The following is a 19,758-nucleotide window of genomic DNA, read 5'->3' on the forward strand; positions in this document are numbered from 1 at the left end:
TCGATGTCTCTTTCGCGATCTGCAGAGAAGCGAAACGGTGAGGAGAGAACAGGAAGACAGAAGAAGAGAGAGAAGACAGAAGAAGAAGAGAGAGAAGACAGAAGAAGAAGAGAGAGAAGACAGAAGAAGAAGAGAGAGAAGACAGAAGAAGAAGAGAGAGAAGAAGAAGAGAGAGAAGACAGAAGAAGAAGAGAGAGAAGACAGAAGAAGAAGAGAGAGAAGACAGAAGAAGAAGAGAGAGAAGACAGAAGAAGAAGAGAGAGAAGACAGAAGAAGAAGAGAGAGAAGCATTTTCAACAGGAGAGAGAGCCCGCGGCGTTGCTGTGCGTCTCTGTCATGAGACCTCAAAATGATTTTCTGGGAGAGAACAGAGAGGAAACTCAAACTTCGCAGCGGATACCGGGCCGACGTCGTTTCTTGCTTCTCTGGAAAACTCGACTTGCAGCGTGTGGGTATCATTCTCCGTCTATTATGCGAAAAGGTTTGCGTTCTCCGTTACTACGCAAAAAGAAGAACGGAACTCTCTCTTTTGGTTGATGGGAAACGTTTGTGTGGGGAAGAGACGCGAAGCCGTGCATGCATGCAGACACAGTTCGCTCCAAGACGCTTCATTTCGGAATTGTCGCCAAAGCAAGGTTCACGAGTGAACATGTTGACACAACACAGAAACAGGAACATGCAACCTTTGTGAAAACGGCGTCTTCTCCTCGTCCGCCTAGTCTCTCTCCTTCTTTCTCTTCTTCTCCTTCTTCGATTTCTGCAGACCAAGACATAGACAAGTGCACCAGCGAATCGGATGAAACCTGTCTGCATGCGCAGGAGAGGTCTGCGCTACACACTGGCTTTGGGCGGCTCGGCAAGCGCTCGGCAGCGTCACTCGACCACCGAGAGGGAGGCGCGTCTTTCTTTCAAAAGCCGTTTCCGCGGTCTCACCTTTTCTTTCTTCTTTCTTTTCTTGGACTCCTTCGAGTCCTCCTCCTCTTCCTCGGAAGGCGATTCGCTCGCGTTGTCGTCTTCGTCGTCTTCCTGAAAATCTTCGTCCTCTGAACAGAAAAGCACCCACACATCCATGAGCCTTCTCAACGCTCCACTTCGCGACGAACGCCTGAATGCGCCTTCTTCTCTAAACAGGTATGCAGATACACGCCTACGAAACCGGCCTCTCATACTACTTTACTCACACATATGCATGCATCTACAGACACATTTTGACGCATGCAGAGAGATAGTGGCATGTTTCTTTCACGCATGCACATGCCTCTATAGGCCTTGATTGCTATGGACACTGTCTTTCTTTCCACGAGGTCTTGGTGCAGACAGATTCCGGCGCGCGTTTCTTCCTCCGAAAGATTCGAGAGGAGGCAACGACGCCTGTGAGGCCTGTACACTTTCCCTGGATTCGCAGACGCAGGCAGAGGAGTGAGGGGAGAGACCTGAGTCGGAGTCGTCTTCGTCATAGTCGTCGTCGTCTTCGTCGTCCGAAGGCAGGTCGGCTGCCTCCAGAGCGCCTCCGCGCGAAGGCTCCGGAGTCTCCATGTTTTTGATGCGAATGCCTTTCTCCATCAGAAAGTCCACCAGCGGCTGGAAAAAACACAAGCAGTCGAAAGTCTGCTCCTCGCCAGACACACCGCGCGAGCTAAATTCGGACGAGGAAACGCAAACGAGAGACGGGGAGAGCGCAAAAAAAAGAGAAAAGGCGCGGAGAGGAGAAGGAGGAGAAGGAGGAGAAGGAAGAGAAAGAGGAAGGAGGCGCAGGGAGGCAACAGCAGAGAAGGAAGCGAGACACTCCCACCCAGAGAGGAAAGGAGAGAAAAGAGAAACGCGGAGAAGATGGAACAAAGGCTCAGAGGAGAAAGATTGAAGAGAGGTCGTGTGTTGTCGACTCAACGTTTTTTCCTTATTGCCGAGAGAGCGGTGTGCCACAGGGCATAATGAACCACCGCAGGGGAGAAGGGGGAAAAAGAGCTGCTCTTCTGCATGCAGAAATTTCCCTCTTGAGGCGTGTGCAACACGTCACGCGCGACAAGCCACAATGCCGAAACTTCTGAACTCTGAACAACTCCTGAAGTGTGAAATCGACGACACTGTCACCACAAGTATCGTTTTATCCTTTGCTGCGTTGTTGAAAGGAACATTTCCGAAATGACGATGCATGTCAACTGAGAAACGAAGTTCTTCAAGCACGAAGCGACCCAGAGTCTCTTCGCATGCACCCGGCCTTCGTTTTTCAGACAGCAAAGCTGAAACTGCAGACGACGCCGGCATCGACATCGAAGGAACTTCACAAGCTGAAAAGTCTACCAACGATTGCATTCCACCTCCCCAGGTCTTCGGCGATCTCCCGTTGTGCTCCGAGCAAGATTCCAAGAAGAACACACTCTCCAGAAACGAAAGCCGACTGCTCTGAAATCATTTGAGACGCAGAGAAAAGACGCCTCTGCTGCTCTGCGCGTGTCTATACACTCGCCGAGAACTCGAGAGTCTCCTTCCCTCCGTGCTATCCAGAGTTCGAGAAAACGCTGAAAGGCGTTTTCTCTGGATGACGCTCTGCTGCGAATCTCACGCGCAGATCCATTTTCCCCGCACAAGTTTACCTTGTATTCGTTTCGGTCGATGGAGGTAAATTCGTATTCGCCGCCACCTCGAACAGAAACTGTGAACGCAAAGAAACGATTTGTCGTGCTCGCTCCCGTGCGACTGAATTCAACGCTGACAACGTCGTCGTATCTGCGAAACAACAGGAAAGATGCCCCACAAAGGACTCGAAAACGCATCCACCACACACCGAAAAAACCTCACTCTCTCCACTCCTACCCAATACACTCCACAAAACATACGCACACCTATACAAATATACACATATACACAATCACATGAATATATACATTCATATATATATGTATATATGTATATGTGTATGTATGTCTATGCATATATACATGTATGTGCAAGTGTGCATGCGTAGATAGGCATGTCTGGCACATGCAGTGCAAGACGCCTGGCCGGTTCGGCAAGTTTTTTCACAGCTTCCGCAGCTGCGCATGCACAGACGCCCCCTATTTCCACGAACTGTCCAGCTACATGGACTCGGTAAACTCGAGAAGCCACTGCGTTGCTTCCCTAGATCCACATTCACTCAGACGTTAACACATGGGAGACACAAATGAACATACATACACATACATACACATATACATACACGTATATATATATATATATATATATATATATATATATATACATACATATACATACATATATACATATACATATATATATACATATATATATATATATATACATATATATATATATATATATATATGTCGCGTTGTGAGCGCGGATGTGTACCTAATAAATATGACGGGTTTGACGATGAAGAGGAACGATCGATTGAGAGGGTACAGGTGTCCGGACTGAGCTCGGTAGCTGCATGCAATTCCGAATTGCTGCTTCACACTCTTGAAGTCTCCCGGAACAATGACGCTCTTCCCCACCAACGCGCGAAAGAGCCTTGTTACCACGTGGAAAGTTTTTCCTGAAAGGCGAGGAAACGCATCGTCCGTCTGTGTGCTGTTGAGAGAAGAAGAACAGCGCCGACGACAACGAAGACATGCCACGGACGCACAGCGAGTCTCTACAAAACATCGTATATTTATATTTATATATATATATATATATATTTATATATATATATATTTATATATATATATATATTCATATATATATATATATGGATGCAAGCACTTGACACATCAGAAGCCTGATCCGTTCCAAGAGAACTCCAGGTCGAGCGAGACAGTACCTTCTGCAAAGGCTTGCAGCAGGTCCTGTCTTGAAAAAGCAGTTGCGTAACGTTTTTGCGAGTGAGCAGCGTGCACAGCCACGATCACACAAAGACGATCTCGAGATGTGAATGCAGATGAATCGATTCAAGAGAAAGACACAGAAAGAGACATAGAGAGAAGACACAGAAAGAGACATAGAGAGAAGACACAGAAAGAGACATAGAGAGAAGACACAGAAAGAGACATAGAGAGAAGACACAGAAAGAGACATAGAGAGAAGACACAGAAAGAGACATAGAGAGAAGACACAGAAAGAGACATAGAGAGAAGACACAGAAAGAGACATAGAGAGAAGACACAGAAAGAGACATAGAGAGAAGACACAGAAAGAGACATAGAGAGAAGACACAGAAAGAGACATAGAGAGAAGACACAGAAAGAGACATAGAGAGAAGACACAGAAAGAGACATAGAGAGAAGACACAGAAAGAGACATAGAGAGAAGACACAGAAAGAGACATAGAGAGAAGACACAGAAAGAGACATAGAGAGAAGACACAGAAAGAGACATAGAGAGAAGACACAGAAAGAGACATAGAGAGAAGACACAGAAAGAGACATAGAGAGAAGACACAAACGTGAACACAAAGATCGAGGCCGAAATGGAGATACACGCAAATACCGACGCAAAAAAAACGAGCACAGATCAATGAGTCGTGACCTGCAGGACAGACTTCCACGGACGATTGGGCGTTCTTCGAAGTACCTTCAATGAGTTTTTCAAGGCCTCTCTGCTGCAGCTCTGCCGGCTCGAGATTTACATCTACGCTGTGCACACTCTCGCTGTCGAACTGCATGACGACGAAGGGATATGACGTTTGTCCTTGACGCATTGCATTTTCCAGTGAGAGAATAAAGTTGACATGTGGAGAATTTGGTCGTGGAACGAGGAACATCCTGGACGAAGCGCAAGAGACACGGAGAAAACAACGCATGCAGTCCGCAGAAAAGCGCCCTTTCCTGAGTCGAAGAAGCGCATCTTGAATAAACTCCGGTGTGCATGCGAGCTGTACAGATATCGTTAGACGCGTTTTTGGGTCGCCATTCGGGCATTGGTCAGTCACGAAGCTTGTTGTCTGCCTCTTTGGATCAAGGACATCGACGTGAGTGAAAGCGGTTTGATTGAAAGGTACGCATACAGAAGCAGAGAACGCGGCCGGCACTGAATAGCGCGGAAGAGGCCCTGCCTCTGCTTCAAGAAGACTTTTTTCTGGTTGCTTTGTTGACAGACTGAGTCGCAAGTGCAGGCAAAGCCTGTCGCAGAGCAGCGGAACTGCTACGAAATACAGAAACGTCACACAGCGATGCAGACGCCTTCACCCCTGTGTAGACAAAAGGAGACAACAAGGCTACACAAATGCACCGTTCTCGATGTGCACACTAGACGCACACCGATTCACATAAAGATATCCATATAAATATAGAAATATATCCATATAAATATAGAAATATATCCATATAAATATAGAAATATATCCATATAAATATAGAAATATATCCATATAAATATATAAATATATCCATATAAATATATAAATATATCCATATAAATATATAAATATATAATTATATATGTGTACATGAATGTGGAGAAGGGGATGGAGAGAAGGCCCGCATGTGCGAAGCGTCTGACCTGTTGATGCTGCTGTACTGAATGGTGTAGTCGTAGGACTTCCCGTGAAACTTGAGCGCCCGCCTGCCAATGTCGATTTCGTAGCGTCCGCGCGGTACCAAGAGAGGCACATCGTTCAGCAGAGCTACACTGTCCATCTTGGTCTCGGCGACGCCGCTTTTCTTGACCAGTTTCTGCGAGAAGGCAACACCCGACAGAGACGCCGTTTTCTTCCGGCGCCCTTCTCGCTGTCGCCTCACTCTTCTTTTGTGTGTGTGTGGGGCGAGGGCATGCATGCAAGGCTGTTGAATGGTCTCCGTGGTTCCCTCCAGCTCGACTTTCGTTTCCTCGGCGCGGTCGGTTCACGACGAAACTCGGAAACCGAGTCGCTCTTCTGCATGCAGTGGCGCAACAGCCAGAGAGGTCGAAACGCAAGCACCGAGTTTCTCCTACCTGCTTCAGCTGCTGCAGAGGCCCCTCGGCGTCGTCGTCGCCGGCAAAAGGCTGGTAGAACCGCACCTCGAGGAGCTGGTCTTCTTGTTGATCTCTGAAAGCGGCGGGAAAAAAAAGGATGGAAACCGGGGAGCGCAGAAGGAGAAAAGTAAACCAGGTAAAGAAAATCGTAAGGGGAGCTGCGGTGGCAGACGCAAAGTGACAAACATGCAGATGCTAAAACGAACGGCGCTAAGCAGTGAAGGCCAGCAAGAGCGTCAAGAAGCCAACAGACAGACCGAGAGGAGCGGGAAGAAACCAAGAGGCAACAACTTGCTCGCAGCGACTCCAAAATAAAAGGTCTGTGCCCCGCAGGAAATCCGTTCCTTCACTCGGTGCACAGCATCGGAGGGCATGCGGATTTTTTCAGCTGGAAACGCCTGTTGGCGTTCATAGGCGTACCGAGTATCGTCTTGAATGAGTTCTATCGCCAGGTCGTTCTTCGACGGCGTCGTCACTTGAGCAATTTCCTGTGCGTGGATGTCGAACGCTGCACATCCATCGACTGTCAGCTGCAGATTGTTTCCTGAAAAAGGAGAAACGCGGGCCGGACACACACAGAAGAAAATGCTCGAACATCCAAGAGATGCACAGAGACCAGACGAAGAACCGCAGGAAAAACGAGCACACAGAGAACGAGAGGACCGCGAAAGAAGCCGTCAAGCATCAGAGCGACGCAGAGGCAGGCAGGAGGAGAGAAAGGAAGAGAAAGGGAGAGAAAGGGAGAGAAAGGCAGAACGACAAAGAAACGGAAAGTGGAAAGCGTGATTCACAAGAAGAGAGGGGAAACGAGAGCAACAAGGAGAAAAGGAGACGGAGCGCGGGAGGAAGCGAGCTAGGCAAGAGAGAAGAAAGAGATGTGAAGAAGAAAGAGATGTAAAGAAGAAAGAGATGTAAAGAAGAAAGAGATGTAAAGAAGGAAGAGGAGATGGGAGAAAAGGCGAAACAGACTGGAGACTTCATTGGCTTGATACCTTCCATTTTGACGTCTCCCCAGTGCCAGCCTCGGTAGGCTTGCTGGCCCCTCTGAAGCTTGACTTTGAAGTGGGCGTCAAAGTGTCGACTGAGGTCCGCAAAATTCTGAAAAAGCGCAGAAAACCACGGGATTCCGTCAGTGTATCGCCGAGACAACTCTGGGCATCGTTTGCTCTTCTAGAAAAAACGAATCTTTCGTCCTACCCAACATCCCAGGCCTCGCACCCGGTCCCCAGAAAAGCGTGGAGCCGCGGAGAGTGACACCGATCACATTCTTTTTACATGCTGTCTCAGAAGGAGTCACGGTTGACGCCGACGACTGAACCGAAGAAACGTCCAGCATGTATGAACGCATGCAGTTCAACGCAGGGGAACTTTCGTTGTTTCCTTTGCTGTTTCCGGACCTCCGACTTGTGCCAGAAATGGGCATTCAGTGGCATTTCAGGTTCTGCTTCGCAGAACGTGGAGACAGCTGCCATCATGCATGCTTCTCCCCATGTCGAGGCCGACAATCTCAGGCGGGCAACCAAGACGGCGGCGAGCTCTACGCCGACATCTACACGGTCTGACAGATCCCTTCACAGCCTTGTTCTGCAGACTGTGTCTACGATGACGAGTTGGAAAAAAGGTCTGGGCAGTCGAACGGATTGCTGAAACACCATGAACTGTGGGGACTTTTTCGCGAGCGAACGACGCTCTTCAGGCGCTGTCTCGAGAGACCGAAGTCGCACTTGACAGGTCGCTCCAAGTACCTTTTCGTGGAAGCCGTCAAAGCGAACCATGAGGTCGTTCTTGTGGGGACCGAGGAGAATGCGGAGCTGGTAGGCATCGAAACCAGTCATGATCCAAGACGCGCTGACAATGTCTGCTGCCTTGTACTGGTGAACGCTCCCAGTCTTCCGATTCTTCCATCCAAACAAGTCTCCACTCATCTTGAAGAGTCCCTGAGACGGCAAAACGAGCGAGGAGAAAGCAAAGTGTACGAGCTGAAGACCGTAAACTCTCTCACTCGAAGTTCCGCCCTGCCTTGGCTTCACCAAAGATCAACGACGCCTCTGCTGATCCCTCGAAACCGCAAACGGTCTCGCGCGCACAAGAGCCAACGCAAATTCTGTGGACCTACCATGCGTCGTCGTCAACGCCTTTCAAGAAACGAGTAGAGGAAAGGCGACACCACACAAAAGACGGCGAACTTCAATGGCATTCAAGGCACCGAGGCCGCCCAAGTCAAAAACGCGCAACACACTACATAAATTACTCACATAAATACACATATATATATATATATATACATACTGTATGTATATGTGAGAAGAAGTAAGGATATACATCTGTGTATGCACGGGCGTGAAGGTCCACATACAGGTGCATGCATATGTGTGTGTGTTTCAAGTTTGTACTTGACTCTGTACACATCCACATACGTATACATCTGCATGTTTGCCTGAATATATATATATTTATATACGTATGTTTATATATATATATATATATATATATACGCATATGGAGCTTGTGTGCACCGACGTGAGGAGGTCTGGGGCCTTTGCATCGGAGCAGCAGGCGCGAGAAAAGACAGGACAGGATGTTTCAAGAAACGTTTGCCTACAATATCGTTCCGCCCAAAGCCTCGAATGTTGCCGAGAGCGATTGCAGGACCTGCTGAGCCTCCAGGCGGAGCCGACGCGGGGAGCGGAGCCGCCGCTGGAGCGTCCGCGGTTTCGGCCATGAGTGAAGGAGCGGGAGAAAGAGGAATTCTTGAAGACGGACAAGGAGGGCAGAGAAGATCTGCAGAGAAGAGAGACGAGAGAGACGCCCGAGGAAGCAGCTCCGCAGCGCGACACAGGCGTACTATGAAGGGAAGACAGAGGGAGGAGAGAAAGGGAATGGACAGTGCGCGTCAAGAGAAAAGTGAGAAGGAAAAGGTCAACGGAGGAAACGAGAAATGCGGACAGGAGAAGACGAGGGCGAGGCGAAGTGACGCAGAAAAACCGAGACAGAAAACAACACCAGCACCTCAGAAAGATGGAGAACGCGCGCGTGACGGCCAGAAAAAAGCTCAGAGAGCAGAGGGGAGACTTGGAGACAGCAGAAGAACAAAGCGAAAAGAGAGAGACGGGAGAAAACGAGAAGCAGAGGGGCGAAGGCGAGGGGAAATGTGCGGCGAAGACGAAGAGCCTCCCCCGAGAGAATCTCGCGGAAAAAAGACGCGCAACAGCAGGCTGCCGTAGCGAAGGAGCAGAGAAGGAGCGACAGTGTGGTTCTGTGGATGCGACAGCAAAGGGGAAGGCGCCTTGAGAAGAAGACAAGAAATCGAAGAAAACCAGGGAATCCGCGAACGAGAGACACACGGTGGTCGCCAGAGTTGTTAGAACACAGGCGATCCCTTCGCATGCACACAGTCGGTTGTGTGTGCGACAGCGGGCACCGTCCGGTTGCCGGGAAAAAGCTGGAAAGCAGAGGCTTGTTTGTGTTTCTGCTCTTCTCTCTACTCTTCGCATGCAGCCATCTTTCTTGTGGAGAGGTCTTTCTTCTGCAAAGGTACTTTTCCCCAAGCTTTCATCGGGCGCAAGCTGGCAATGGCATGTGTGCCGTCTCGAGGGCAGCGGCCAAAAACACCGTTTCTTCTCGAGCGACCGCGGAAAAGAAAACATCTGAACCGCAGCTTCCAAGACACCGAGACAAGCGAATCCGTCACAAGGACACCAGCAAAAAGTCGGGGACAAACTCACAGGAAGATGCAGTCTTGAAGAAGACCCTGGCTGCGTCCTTTGTTGCCACGGAATCCTGCACGAAGACGTCTGCAGCTATCCTCACATTTGGAATTTAACTTGTCAGAGAAACGCAAAAGACAACGAAGAGACAGAAAATCTACAGCGGGAATAAAACACAAATACAAACGTAGATAGATACATGTATACATACACACAATATACATACATATATATATATATATATATATTGCTATATGTATGTAAAAGTATATTCGAAGTCTTTTTTCGGTGAAGAGGCAGATCCGTTTTCGGCGGGTGAGACTCAGGATTCGAATTCATTCCCTTGAACAGTAAAGTTTCGAGTTTCCACCATCCTGAACTTTGAGAATTCCGCGTGCATCTTCCAAATTTCCTACCATGCGAATTCGCGAGATTTTTTTCTCTCGCTCGTCCTGGAACTTGTGTTGCCAAGTTCTCGAGTTTCAGTGATCGCGTTGACGAGAAGTTAGAGACTCTTTTGTCTACACATCGAAGTCTCCATCTACAGGTCTCTGTCCTCCGGTGCAGACGACCCAGTTCTAGACGACTGCTGTGCAGAGCCACTCTCACTGTACGACGGACGCGCGAGTGTGACGAGACAGAAGTTCTGTGGAAATACTTCAAGAGCCTAGAGTCCTCGTTTCGCCGCCAGGAAGCCTTAGATCTACTCGATTTTTCGTATTCCTGCCCTCGTGTTCGCGGGTCGTCCGTTCCGCAGAAAACCGTGACTCAAAGAAAAGGGATGTTGACATGGAAAGCGAGATTCTGACGAATGTGACTAAAGAGCAGCAACTTGCGCTAGGCGTCACAAGGAGACCCTGATTACCTCAGTTCATTTCCACGGCGAGTTTTCACTACAGCACGCAAACAAGTCAAGGCTTTAGGACCTTGTTGAAACTCTGAAGCTAAAGAACGCACTGCGCCGTTCTTTTTCCTCTCCAAGATTCGTGAGAGCATCAGGACGCAGAATCTCAGCAACTTTCTTTTCTCAGAGGCCTCCGACTTCGCTTCTTCCACGAAGGTGGAGGAGTGGTGCGCATGCACTGTCCACGGAGCACGAAGGTACGGGAAGAAACTGACAATTGCGGATGCGGAGAAACCGTCTGGAACAAGGAAACAAGTTCACGCACAGACACACGGTCACCGAGACAAGCGAAGCGGGCGACGAATGGAGAAACGGGAAGTTTTCTTTTCCTTTTTTCTTGTATTTGCGAAAACGCATCAGGCGTCACGACACCACGCGGTCGCAGCGCCCAGGCTCCGATTTGCTGCAGGGAGCTTTTTACGTCTTGACTCCCACAAAAACAACGCGACACTGTCGTAGTCACGAAGCCCATGCACCTCGACCCAAAGCTGAAACTTCTTTTGAGAAAAACTGTGGAGAAGGTCCAACTCCATAAACGAAGGCATGACAGAAAGCTGATCTCGGGAGACGGCGAGCATGATGAAAAAGTCTCCGAAAAACGCACGATACGGTCAGTCCCAGCCGCGAGGCCTTGCTCCGGCTGCACCACCAAGACGAAACATGGAGGCGCGTTCTGGCGTTCGCCGAGCTCGCTGACAGCCTCCCGCGCGCATGAAGTTTCTCAGAGGGTGACAACGGTCCACAAGCCGCGACGAGACCGACACACACAGTGCGCTCTGGTGCCCAAACAGATCCAGGAAATTGAAGAAAGTGGAAAATCTGCAAGCCTAATAAGTCACGAGAGAGAGACACAGAGTAGACTCAGCTGTCTGCCGACCGATAGGAGACACTGGAGTTTTTGTGAATTCTGTAGGTTGACAAAGAGCCAGACTCGAGGCATTTTTAGCGAGCAGCTTTGACGGCAGAAGGACAGTCATCTGTTTTTCTTCTCCTGGAGGAGAAAGTTCACCGGCGCGACTTTTTCTTGTCTTCATTTGGGCTCTCTTTCTTCGAAGCCTTCTTCTCCTTCTCGCTGCTCCGCTTCTCTTTGTCGTGCGTCTTGGTCCTGCACAGACACAGACACTACAAGCGCATCCGGTGGAAGGCTGGAAAAGCAGACAAAAGGCAAACGCGAGAAGGATTTCCACCTCTTTCGAGCCGCTCCACGATGGAAAAAGCCACAACTCGGTCTCTCGCACACGGTCCTCCCTTTCAGACGTATTTAGATATATATATATATATATGAAAAGAGATACATAAGCAAAGATATAGAGAGAAAAATAGATAAATAGATAGACATAGACAGTAGACATAGTAGACACAGCTGGATCAAGAAAGAAATAGGCAAATCGCCGAATAGACGTATATGTAGAGAAATAGCAAGGTGGACAGACACAGATGAATGCAACTACAGATCTCGAACAGCAAATATGCGGAGAGAGGTAGAAGCGAACCGTATTTTTTACATGCAGTGAAAGGTTTCACGAGACTACATCGTCTGCAAAGAATCCTTCGACTCGGATGGTGCATCGATGACAGCTGACTGACGGTTTGTGATTTCTTACTTGTGTTTTTTGTCATCCTTTCCACCAGCTTTCTTCTTTCTTGATGATTCTGCATGCGACGCTTTTTTCTCTTCCTTCTTGCTGGGTTTCTTCTCGTCTTTTTCTTTCTTTTTCTCCACTTCGTTCGACCCGTGCTTCTTTCCTTCGTCCTTTCGACTCTTCTCCTTCTCGCCACGCTCAGTTTTCCGGTGTTTCCTGTCTTCCTTCTCTTCTTCCTTGTCTCTGCGCCTCTTTCTCGCGGACTCGCCGCCGATCTTTCTCTTCTCCAACTCGCGTCGCAGCACAGCGCTCTGGCTGCTGTCTCTCTCTTCTCTCTGTTCTCTGTCTTTCTCTTCTCTTTCCGGCGAGCTTCTTCCGCTTCCTGAACTCGAGTTGCTCGTCACAGAGGCGCGTCGAGAACTTCTGTCTCTGCCCGGATTCTCGGTCTGCACGCTGGAGCCTCCGCTACCTCCTCCGCTGCTCTTCGCGGACCTCCTGGAGCTGAAGCTGTCGCTTCTCTCGGATCCGCTGCGCGACCCTCGGCTCGAGTGTACAGACTGCTCCCGACTCGACGCGTTTCTTCCAGAGCTCTTGTCGGAGTCTGCACTTTCTCCTCGCTCGTGAGACCTCGTTTTCTTTCCACTGCCGCGCCGCAGAGTCTGCAGATTGTTCACAGCTTCTCTCCCCGCCGCGGCTTCCCCAGCTGTCGCTTCGCGACTCGACGCCGAACGCGCGTCTTCTCCCTTTCTCCCGCCCAAAGCCGAAGAGCTTCTGCTTCCTCTTCCACTTCTGCTTTTTCCTCCACTTCTGCTTCTTTCACTTCTGCTGCTTCCACTTGAATGGGGAGAGTAGGAAGAGGCAGACGCGCTCCGGCGCCGGGGCCGTTCGGCGTTTCTGCTTCGACTCGGAGAGCGGCTGTCGCTGCTTCCACGACGGTAACTGTCTCCTCTTGAGGAGACAGAAGGCGCGCCTGCGGGACTCGCCGAAGAGACGCTTGGCGACGACCGCCCACTCGCACTCGAGCTCCGTGAAGAGCGGCGAACAGAACGGCGGCCGCGACTCCGAGACCTGCAAGCGTGGGCAGAAGCTGTTCTACTCAGTATATGGGATGAGCGAGCGAAAGACTGCAAAAGGCAGATCAACTCCGAGGTGTCTCCTGACATCTCACACAAATGCGAGGTCTGACGTGGAAAAGTGAGAAGCGGAGAGAACGAACATCTACATGTTTCTCGTCGCACAAGCCGCGATTCCTCGGATTCGACAAAGCGTTTCCTGAAAGTCACGAAAAAAAGTGACGTGTGCTTCTCCGAACAGATGGAAGTGGAGTCGCGCAGTCGCGCGCTCACGTAGCCACAAGTCTGGAGCTTTGGCGAGGTCCGTTGACGTCATTGCAACCGATCACTCATGCAAAGAGCCAAAAACGAGCAGACACCCCACCCGTCGCAGGAGACAATCTCGGCAGAAAAGACAGAGCACCTCGCGCCGCATGGCGGACGACGGCCACAAGACTGATCTCTCGGACTGTTCAAGAAGAGGAATTTTGAGGCTGGCGGCTTCCCCCGAACGCATACCTGCGCCTGCTGCGACTTCGATCACGCTCCACCTTTCTCCTTCCCCCTTCTCCTGCTTTCTTCAGCTTCTCAGGCAAGTCCGTGACATCGATGAAGTAGAGCCGAGGAGAGTCTCCGAGCATGAAGCAGCTCTGTGGGAAAGCAGACAGGCAAGAGTAAATCCGTGGACGACCAGTGACTTTCTCAATGGCCTGCAGCGCCTCTGCATGGATCTTCTTCACACTCAAGTGCTGTGCGCGCGTCGACGCGAACCTCAGGTTTTCCATCAAGTCCTTTCGAAAAAAGAGCCTCGCTCCTGGTGCCGCGCCCACAACGCGCTGCATCGTCCCAGCAGCAGCGGCTGAACTCGCGAGAGTCGAGAATGACGTTTGCAGACAAGACGTCGCGAACGTTCACTCAGTTCCTCAACAGGTGCAAAGCCGTACGCGAAAGCTACTGGTCTCTTTTCGCCGAACAGCTATGTCGAACTCGCCTCTGCATGCGTCGATCCCCGCGCTTCCTGAAGTCTCTCAAGAACAAAACCTACTCGATGGTCCATCAGAGCTACACGCTCGTCGCCGGCCTTCACACGAACGCCGTCGCCCTCCGCAGGTTTCCAGTGTGAGAAGTCTTCCGACTTCTTCTGACTTTTGCCCTTGAAGCGTTTCGCACTCTTCTCGGACTGCAGAAAAGGGACCTTCGCGTTGGGAATCAACAGCGCATCCGCCAGCGGACAGAAGAAGAAGCATCCGCCCTGCTGGTGCAGTTGCTTGACTGCGAAGAAGACGCTGCAGTGCTGCCCTGCGACCGAAGACTGAACAGCGCCGAAGGAAACGCGAGGACAGAAGGCATCAGCTCGGTCGCACAGGAGGACATGTCGAGCATAACCAGCTACGCAAGAGCGAGTTCGTGACGCCGGGGGTGAGGAAACACACAGAGAAGTCCCCACATGCAGCTGTGAAGGAGAGGCGCCACGTACACAAAAAGCGCATGCATGCGTAAACCTCTCCATGCATGCGTAAACCTCTCCATGCATGCGTAAATCTCTCCATGCATGCGTACACCTCTCCATGCATGCGTCCGCCGGGGTATACAGATACAAGAGCAGAGGCGATGGAGGTTGGAAATCGAGGAGACGCGTCGCTTGCTTCGTGGACTTTCAAAAAAGGGAAGAGACACGCGTTCTGGTTCACAGGCACACACACACTTGTTTCGGAGATCTTTGAGAAAACGGATGTCTTACATGGCGGTCGCGAACGTTGGCCTGCTTTCCATTGCTTCCCCAAACGAGGTGCGAGGCGTCGAAGGGAACGCGTCCAATTTCGCGTCCGTTCTCGTAAATGAATACGTGGAAGAGACCCGCCGGCGGCTGCGTAGCAATTGCGGGTGGTCGGTAAGGCCCGGAGACAGCTGCGCCCAGAGGAAAGAAAAAAACTCTTCGTGAAAAAAAGGCAAAAAACACTAAAAACCGGAAGAAAAAACGCAGAGACCGGAGAAACACCTGCAAGTGCGAGTGTGGAAACAGCTACATGAAGCTCGACAGCAAGAGAGCACCAATTCTGACCGTCCTCGGGAGAATGGTCCTCGTCCAGAAACGGGGACGCAGGTCTCTTTCCATCGTCCGCGATCTACGCCGACCCATTTTCGCTTCGAACCAAGCGTATTTGAGTGACGCACCGACGTAGAAGACCGACTGGCATCACGTTAAAGAAGCTGTACCCTGGATTCAATTTTACGGCAACCTAAAATACAGGCCTTAAAAAAGAGAAGACAAGCCCACGGGTCGCTCCGACCGTGGAGGTCAAGAGAGCTGTCTTCGTGCTACGTCTCTGTGTGTGTGTGTGTGTCTTTCGAAGAAGAGACTCTCTTCGCCACAATATATAGAAGTCGCACTCCTCTTGACAGATGATCCATCCCAGCATCTTCCACGAGGTTTTCCCGTGCTCTCGCTCTCCACTCCATCCACACTTTCTTTTTGAAAAACTTACATTCAAGAGTGAAGAGTCTGTGGTCGTCGTCTTCCTCCACGGTGTCGCTGTCGTTCGCCGCGGGTTCGTCTGCACTGTCTTCTTTCTCGCGTTTCCCACTTCGTTTGTCGGTTTTTCCTCGGGACTTCTTCTCCTTCGCTGCGTCGTCTCCGGAAACCTTCAAGTCCTTCTTCTCCGACAGGCGCTTCTCGTCCAGCTCGTTTCCCTCTTTGAGACCTGCGCCTTCGAAGAGACTCGCGGAACCGACGTGGAGCTTCAAGCCAATCGACGTCTTCCCCGTGATTCTCTGCTTTCTGCGGTAGTTGCTGATGGCCTCGCGCGCGACCTCGCGGAGTACGTCGTCTGTCACTGCAGAAAGGATCTCGGTCACTGCCTGCTTCACTTGCACCTCCATAGGAGGCAAGTTCGCACTCGCAACTCCAGAGGCTGCCCCCCCTGCGCCCGTGGAAGGAGACATTTCGGAGACACCCGTCGAGGGAGCCGCAGCAGCTTCGCTCGACACTCTCGGCGAATCCCCCGCTTCGGACGGCGCCGAAGGAGTCAGTAAGTCGCCTGGGGAGAAGACAGTTCAGGAAAGAAAGGAGGCGCGTTTCCATCGGAAAGACAGAGTCCTCCCTCGCCAACTGTGGATCACTTGGATACACAGATGCACGCAGAGCCGGAATCACGCATGCAGAGATCAGGCCGACGCCATCAACTGGAACTGCTGTATTATCCAGAAGCGTTTTCTCCAGAAATGCATCACGCGAGCGGAACTCCCAGAAAAACACTCAGAGGCTACGACGAGCATTCGGAAAAAGACGAAACGGCTCCGAATAGCTGAGAGCCAGAGAAAAGAAAACTTCACTTGAGAATTCTACACGATCCCGAGAGGAAAGAAGACATGCAGTGGACAAACAGAGCCGAAACGGAGAGACTCTGACGGGTGAGATCGTGGTTTGTCGATATGTCCAACGGATTCTCTATGAAGGCGGTGTCGGGACTTGGATCCGATATAGACATCCCCCAACATTGAAACAAGTAGTCCACCTCGTAGCAGAAACTCCCCATGTGAGAAAAAAGCTCTCACCTGCGTTGTCTTTGTCTTCCTCGTCTTCGCCTTGTTCGCCTCTGTCTCGGCCAGAGTCGGCCTTCTTCCCTGCCTCTCGAACGGCGTCGCGGAGCCACTGTGGAATGCCCGCCGCGGAGGGAGACGCGCCTGCAGGCTTCTCCGAGGAATCTTCCTCAACTACGTCTTTCGACGCTGATCGCAAAGAAGGCAGACAGAGCGTTGGAAATGCGAGATGAAGCGCGCCGAGCTCGAGGCGGAAAGCGCCCCTGGCTCCGTAAAACGGTTCACATCTTGTGCATGCAAGCATAGCTGTTGATTTGTTTGCGAGCTCATATCTGCAAGAGCAACCTGGAAAAGGCGAGAAAAAGGGATTTCTCAGATGCGAGTTCCTAGTGTGCACAATGTAAGAGGAAGCTTCGGTGGCGCTCTCCGTCGAGGGTTTGGAACTCGGTTCTCCACGAGGAAACGCAGTCTCCGAGGCTCGAGAACCATTAGGTTCTGTATGCGTAACTCAAAGATCTGTTCTGAAATCTCGAGGCATCTGCGTAGCGCGCCGATCACTCTCTCGCGCAGTTCACGGATCCAAGTTTGCAACCTCGTGTCTGTACAGCAGAGGCGTATGCACCACGTAGGGTAGCAGACTCCCGCAGGTCTGTTCTCCGCTGCGCTCGTTTTTCTCGTAAATCTGGCTCTGCACTTCACACACTCCCTCCTACATTTCTGAAGATATCCGCATTCGCACGAAGCCATCTACGCATCGGTGCATGTGTATCGGCGACTTCCTTTACTGGAAGGTGCTTTTCTGGACGATTCATTCAATAACAAAAGGCGTTTTTAGAGGGAACTGGCAGTTTACAGGCTCGCTCTTACGCGCGCAGTCGAAGCCGGTTTCCTTCGGAGGCGCGGGAGGTGGGGGCGCTGGACCTCCCCCAGTGTTGGGTGAGGCGTTCGGGAGAGAGACACCCGGCATGAAGCTGAGAATCGTTGGAGGAGGGATATTGGTACGGGGAGGTGGAGGGGGATTCAATGGAAATCGTCCGTTCGATTCCTGACAGGGCCGCGCCCCAAAGAGAGGGAAAGGCAGGGTGGTAGGGACCTGGGGGGCAACAGGAGGCTGCTGGCCGGCGGCACTCTTGAAGTTCACCCATGCTGCCGCCTGTTTCGCCCAGAACTCATCGCTTGCACTCAGCTTTTCCTTCGAGGGAGACCGGGACCGACTCTCGGAACTCTCAGACGCCTCCGAGTCACTCGCCTCAGGCGCCTCCGATGGCGCCGCCACGGGCAGCGGCTCCGGCCGCGCTGCACTTGCACCCGAAGGTCCGTCGGCCGCGGCTTTGCTCTTGGACCGGACCCTGCGGGATCGTGAACGAGAGGAGCCTGAAGACGAGGATCGCGAGTAGGAAGAGCGGGAGGAACTCGAAGAGGCGGAGCGGGAGGAACGGGAGGCGGAGCGGGAGGAACGGGAGGTGGAGCGGGAGGAACGGGAGGCGGAGCGAGAGGACCTCGAGGAAGCAGAGTGAGAGGCAGAGCGCGACCGGGAAGAAAGCGAGCGCGAAGAGCGTGACGATCGCGAAGAGCGCGAGGAGGACGAAGAGCGCGAAGATCGCGACGAGCGGGAGCGAGAGGTCGACCGACTTCGGGACACGGAGCGGGACGACGCAGAGCGGCTGGAAGCGCGCGAATCGTTCGAGAGCGACCGAGAAGACGAGGGGGATTTGTCCCTCTTCGAAGATTTTCTCTTCGATTTAGATACCGAGGAAGACGCCATCGGGACTGAGGGAGGGGAGAAGCGAGAGATCGGGGCGTCACGACAGACGAACAGCAACGGGGCTGCAGCGCGCGCGAGAGTCTCGACAGAAAACGTCCACGCGCGACGCTTTGCTCCGGGCGCAAGCGAAGGCGAGAAAAAGGTGACAGGAAAAGACCGAGATACAAACTTATGAAGAAATGGAGTGATCCAACAAAGAATCCCTGCTTGCCTTTGCGCGCAGTCGCCGTCCGGCGGTACGTCGAACAGGTGTTGACACGCGTAGCTTTTTTGCGCAGGTTTCAGCCCCGAGTGTCTCCACGAAGGGCAGAACTGCGAGAGAACCTGGTACAAAGTTGACAAAGTCTGTTCGCGGACGGAAAAAAGTGAGGGCAACCAGAACACTAAAGAGGAGCAGGAGAACCTATCTTCGCTGCGCCCACAGTCCGATCACATGCAAGAGGGAAAACCTCCCCTGTGGAGCCTCCTCGCTTCGAGAGCAGAAAGGGATTTTTTGCGTGAAAACTCGAGGAGGTCCAGACGGAAAAAGCGAACTGCGACTTGTAAAGAGTAAGCGCTTTCCCCTTGAAATCTCTTTGAGACCAAAACGATGCAAGACGCGCCGCTCTTGCCTGTCGTGTCGAACGGCGGCAATCGTGCTAAGCTCTCCTTCACCCGGTGTGTTGCCCGAAACTTGCGCATGGCCTTCTGCCTGTCTTCACTACCCCGTCGACCCGGGGGTAATTTCCAGTCCTTACAGAATAGCAGCTGTCCCGGCACAAATTCGGGAACTTCATACCGCGTTAAGTTCGGTGTGGAGAGGCCTTTTTCGCCCAACACAACACAGAAAACTTGCACGGTTCACACTGGTATACAAATTTCGTGAAAAACGTCAACAGGCCCCCGATTTTCCTGTACCATTGCAGAGAACCGCCCCTCTACGGCAAGTCGGGGTTTAGGTACCCGCCCTGATGTTTACTAAAAGTCATAGGTGAAGGTTCCTAAACCACATTTCGAAGGTGTAGAAGCTTTGAAAGCCAGGCAGAGTGGTGAAGGTTCCAACATATCGAGTGTTTTCGTGGTCTTTGCAGGCAGGACAATCCAGGCACCGTACAGGCGCGGAAGCAACAACCCCTAGCAGCCCGGGGGTTCGAAATTGATCGTCTGTATTGCGTACACAGCCCCTATAGAAAAAGGGATCATGCAGAAGCAACGGATAGACGTCTATTTGCTTTGAGGATCACCTTGTGGTCTGCTCTAGCGGCGGGGGGTCTGTGTTGACGACAGGAATTTT

At 51.6% G+C, this 19,758-nt stretch overlaps 2 protein-coding genes across 2 annotated transcripts; both read right to left on the minus strand.

Moving 5' to 3' along the window:
• Nucleotides 1-701: 701 nt before the first annotated feature.
• Nucleotides 702-9,261, minus strand: SSRP1 (transcriptional elongation factor FACT80). Its single transcript, XM_002365238.1, has 12 exons — nucleotides 8,537-9,261; nucleotides 7,680-7,871; nucleotides 6,927-7,032; nucleotides 6,355-6,478; nucleotides 5,914-6,007; nucleotides 5,482-5,654; nucleotides 4,555-4,745; nucleotides 3,352-3,538; nucleotides 2,595-2,727; nucleotides 1,434-1,581; nucleotides 934-1,043; nucleotides 702-757 (listed from the first exon to the last, which is right to left on the minus strand). Exons 1-12 carry the CDS (start codon nucleotides 8,654-8,656, stop codon nucleotides 716-718), a joined length of 1,620 nt encoding a protein of 539 aa, XP_002365279.1. The 5' UTR covers nucleotides 8,657-9,261; the 3' UTR covers nucleotides 702-715.
• Nucleotides 9,262-11,537: 2,276 nt separating this feature from the next.
• On the minus strand, nucleotides 11,538-18,652 carry TGME49_261450 (hypothetical protein). Its single transcript, XM_002365237.1, has 8 exons — nucleotides 17,588-18,652; nucleotides 16,736-16,909; nucleotides 15,667-16,218; nucleotides 14,922-15,088; nucleotides 14,226-14,492; nucleotides 13,700-13,830; nucleotides 12,150-13,196; nucleotides 11,538-11,650 (listed from the first exon to the last, which is right to left on the minus strand). The coding sequence occupies exons 1-8, from the start codon at nucleotides 18,483-18,485 to the stop codon at nucleotides 11,551-11,553; spliced, it is 3,336 nt and encodes a 1,111-aa protein (XP_002365278.1). The 5' UTR covers nucleotides 18,486-18,652; the 3' UTR covers nucleotides 11,538-11,550.
• Nucleotides 18,653-19,758: the final 1,106 nt, after the last annotated feature.

Source organism: Toxoplasma gondii, chromosome VIIb (genome assembly GCF_000006565.2).
Source record: "Toxoplasma gondii ME49 chromosome VIIb, whole genome shotgun sequence".
In the NCBI taxonomy this organism is placed as follows: domain Eukaryota; phylum Apicomplexa; class Conoidasida; order Eucoccidiorida; family Sarcocystidae; genus Toxoplasma; species Toxoplasma gondii.

Excerpts from the sequence above, each read along its gene's own strand:
- SSRP1 (XM_002365238.1), bottom strand. The coding sequence starts at position 8,656 with ATGGCCGAAACCGCGGACGCTCCAGCGGCGGCTCCGCTCCCCGCGTCG. Across the intron at positions 3,539-4,554 it reads CCTTGAAAAACTCATTGAAG|GAAAAACTTTCCACGTGGTA; the intron begins GTACTTCGAAGA and ends CTCGCCTTTCAG. Across the intron at positions 1,044-1,433 it reads CGAAGACGACTCCGACTCAG|AGGACGAAGATTTTCAGGAA; the intron begins GTCTCTCCCCTC and ends TTTTCTGTTCAG.
- TGME49_261450 (XM_002365237.1), bottom strand. The coding sequence starts at position 18,485 with ATGGCGTCTTCCTCGGTATCTAAATCGAAGAGAAAATCTTCGAAGAGG. Across the intron at positions 15,089-15,666 it reads CAGACTCTTCACTCTTGAAT|CTGTCTCCGGGCCTTACCGA; the intron begins GTAAGTTTTTCA and ends CTCTGGGCGCAG. Across the intron at positions 13,831-14,225 it reads TAGCTCTGATGGACCATCGA|AGCTGCTTCATGCTCGGAGA; the intron begins GTAGGTTTTGTT and ends GCTTTCCCACAG.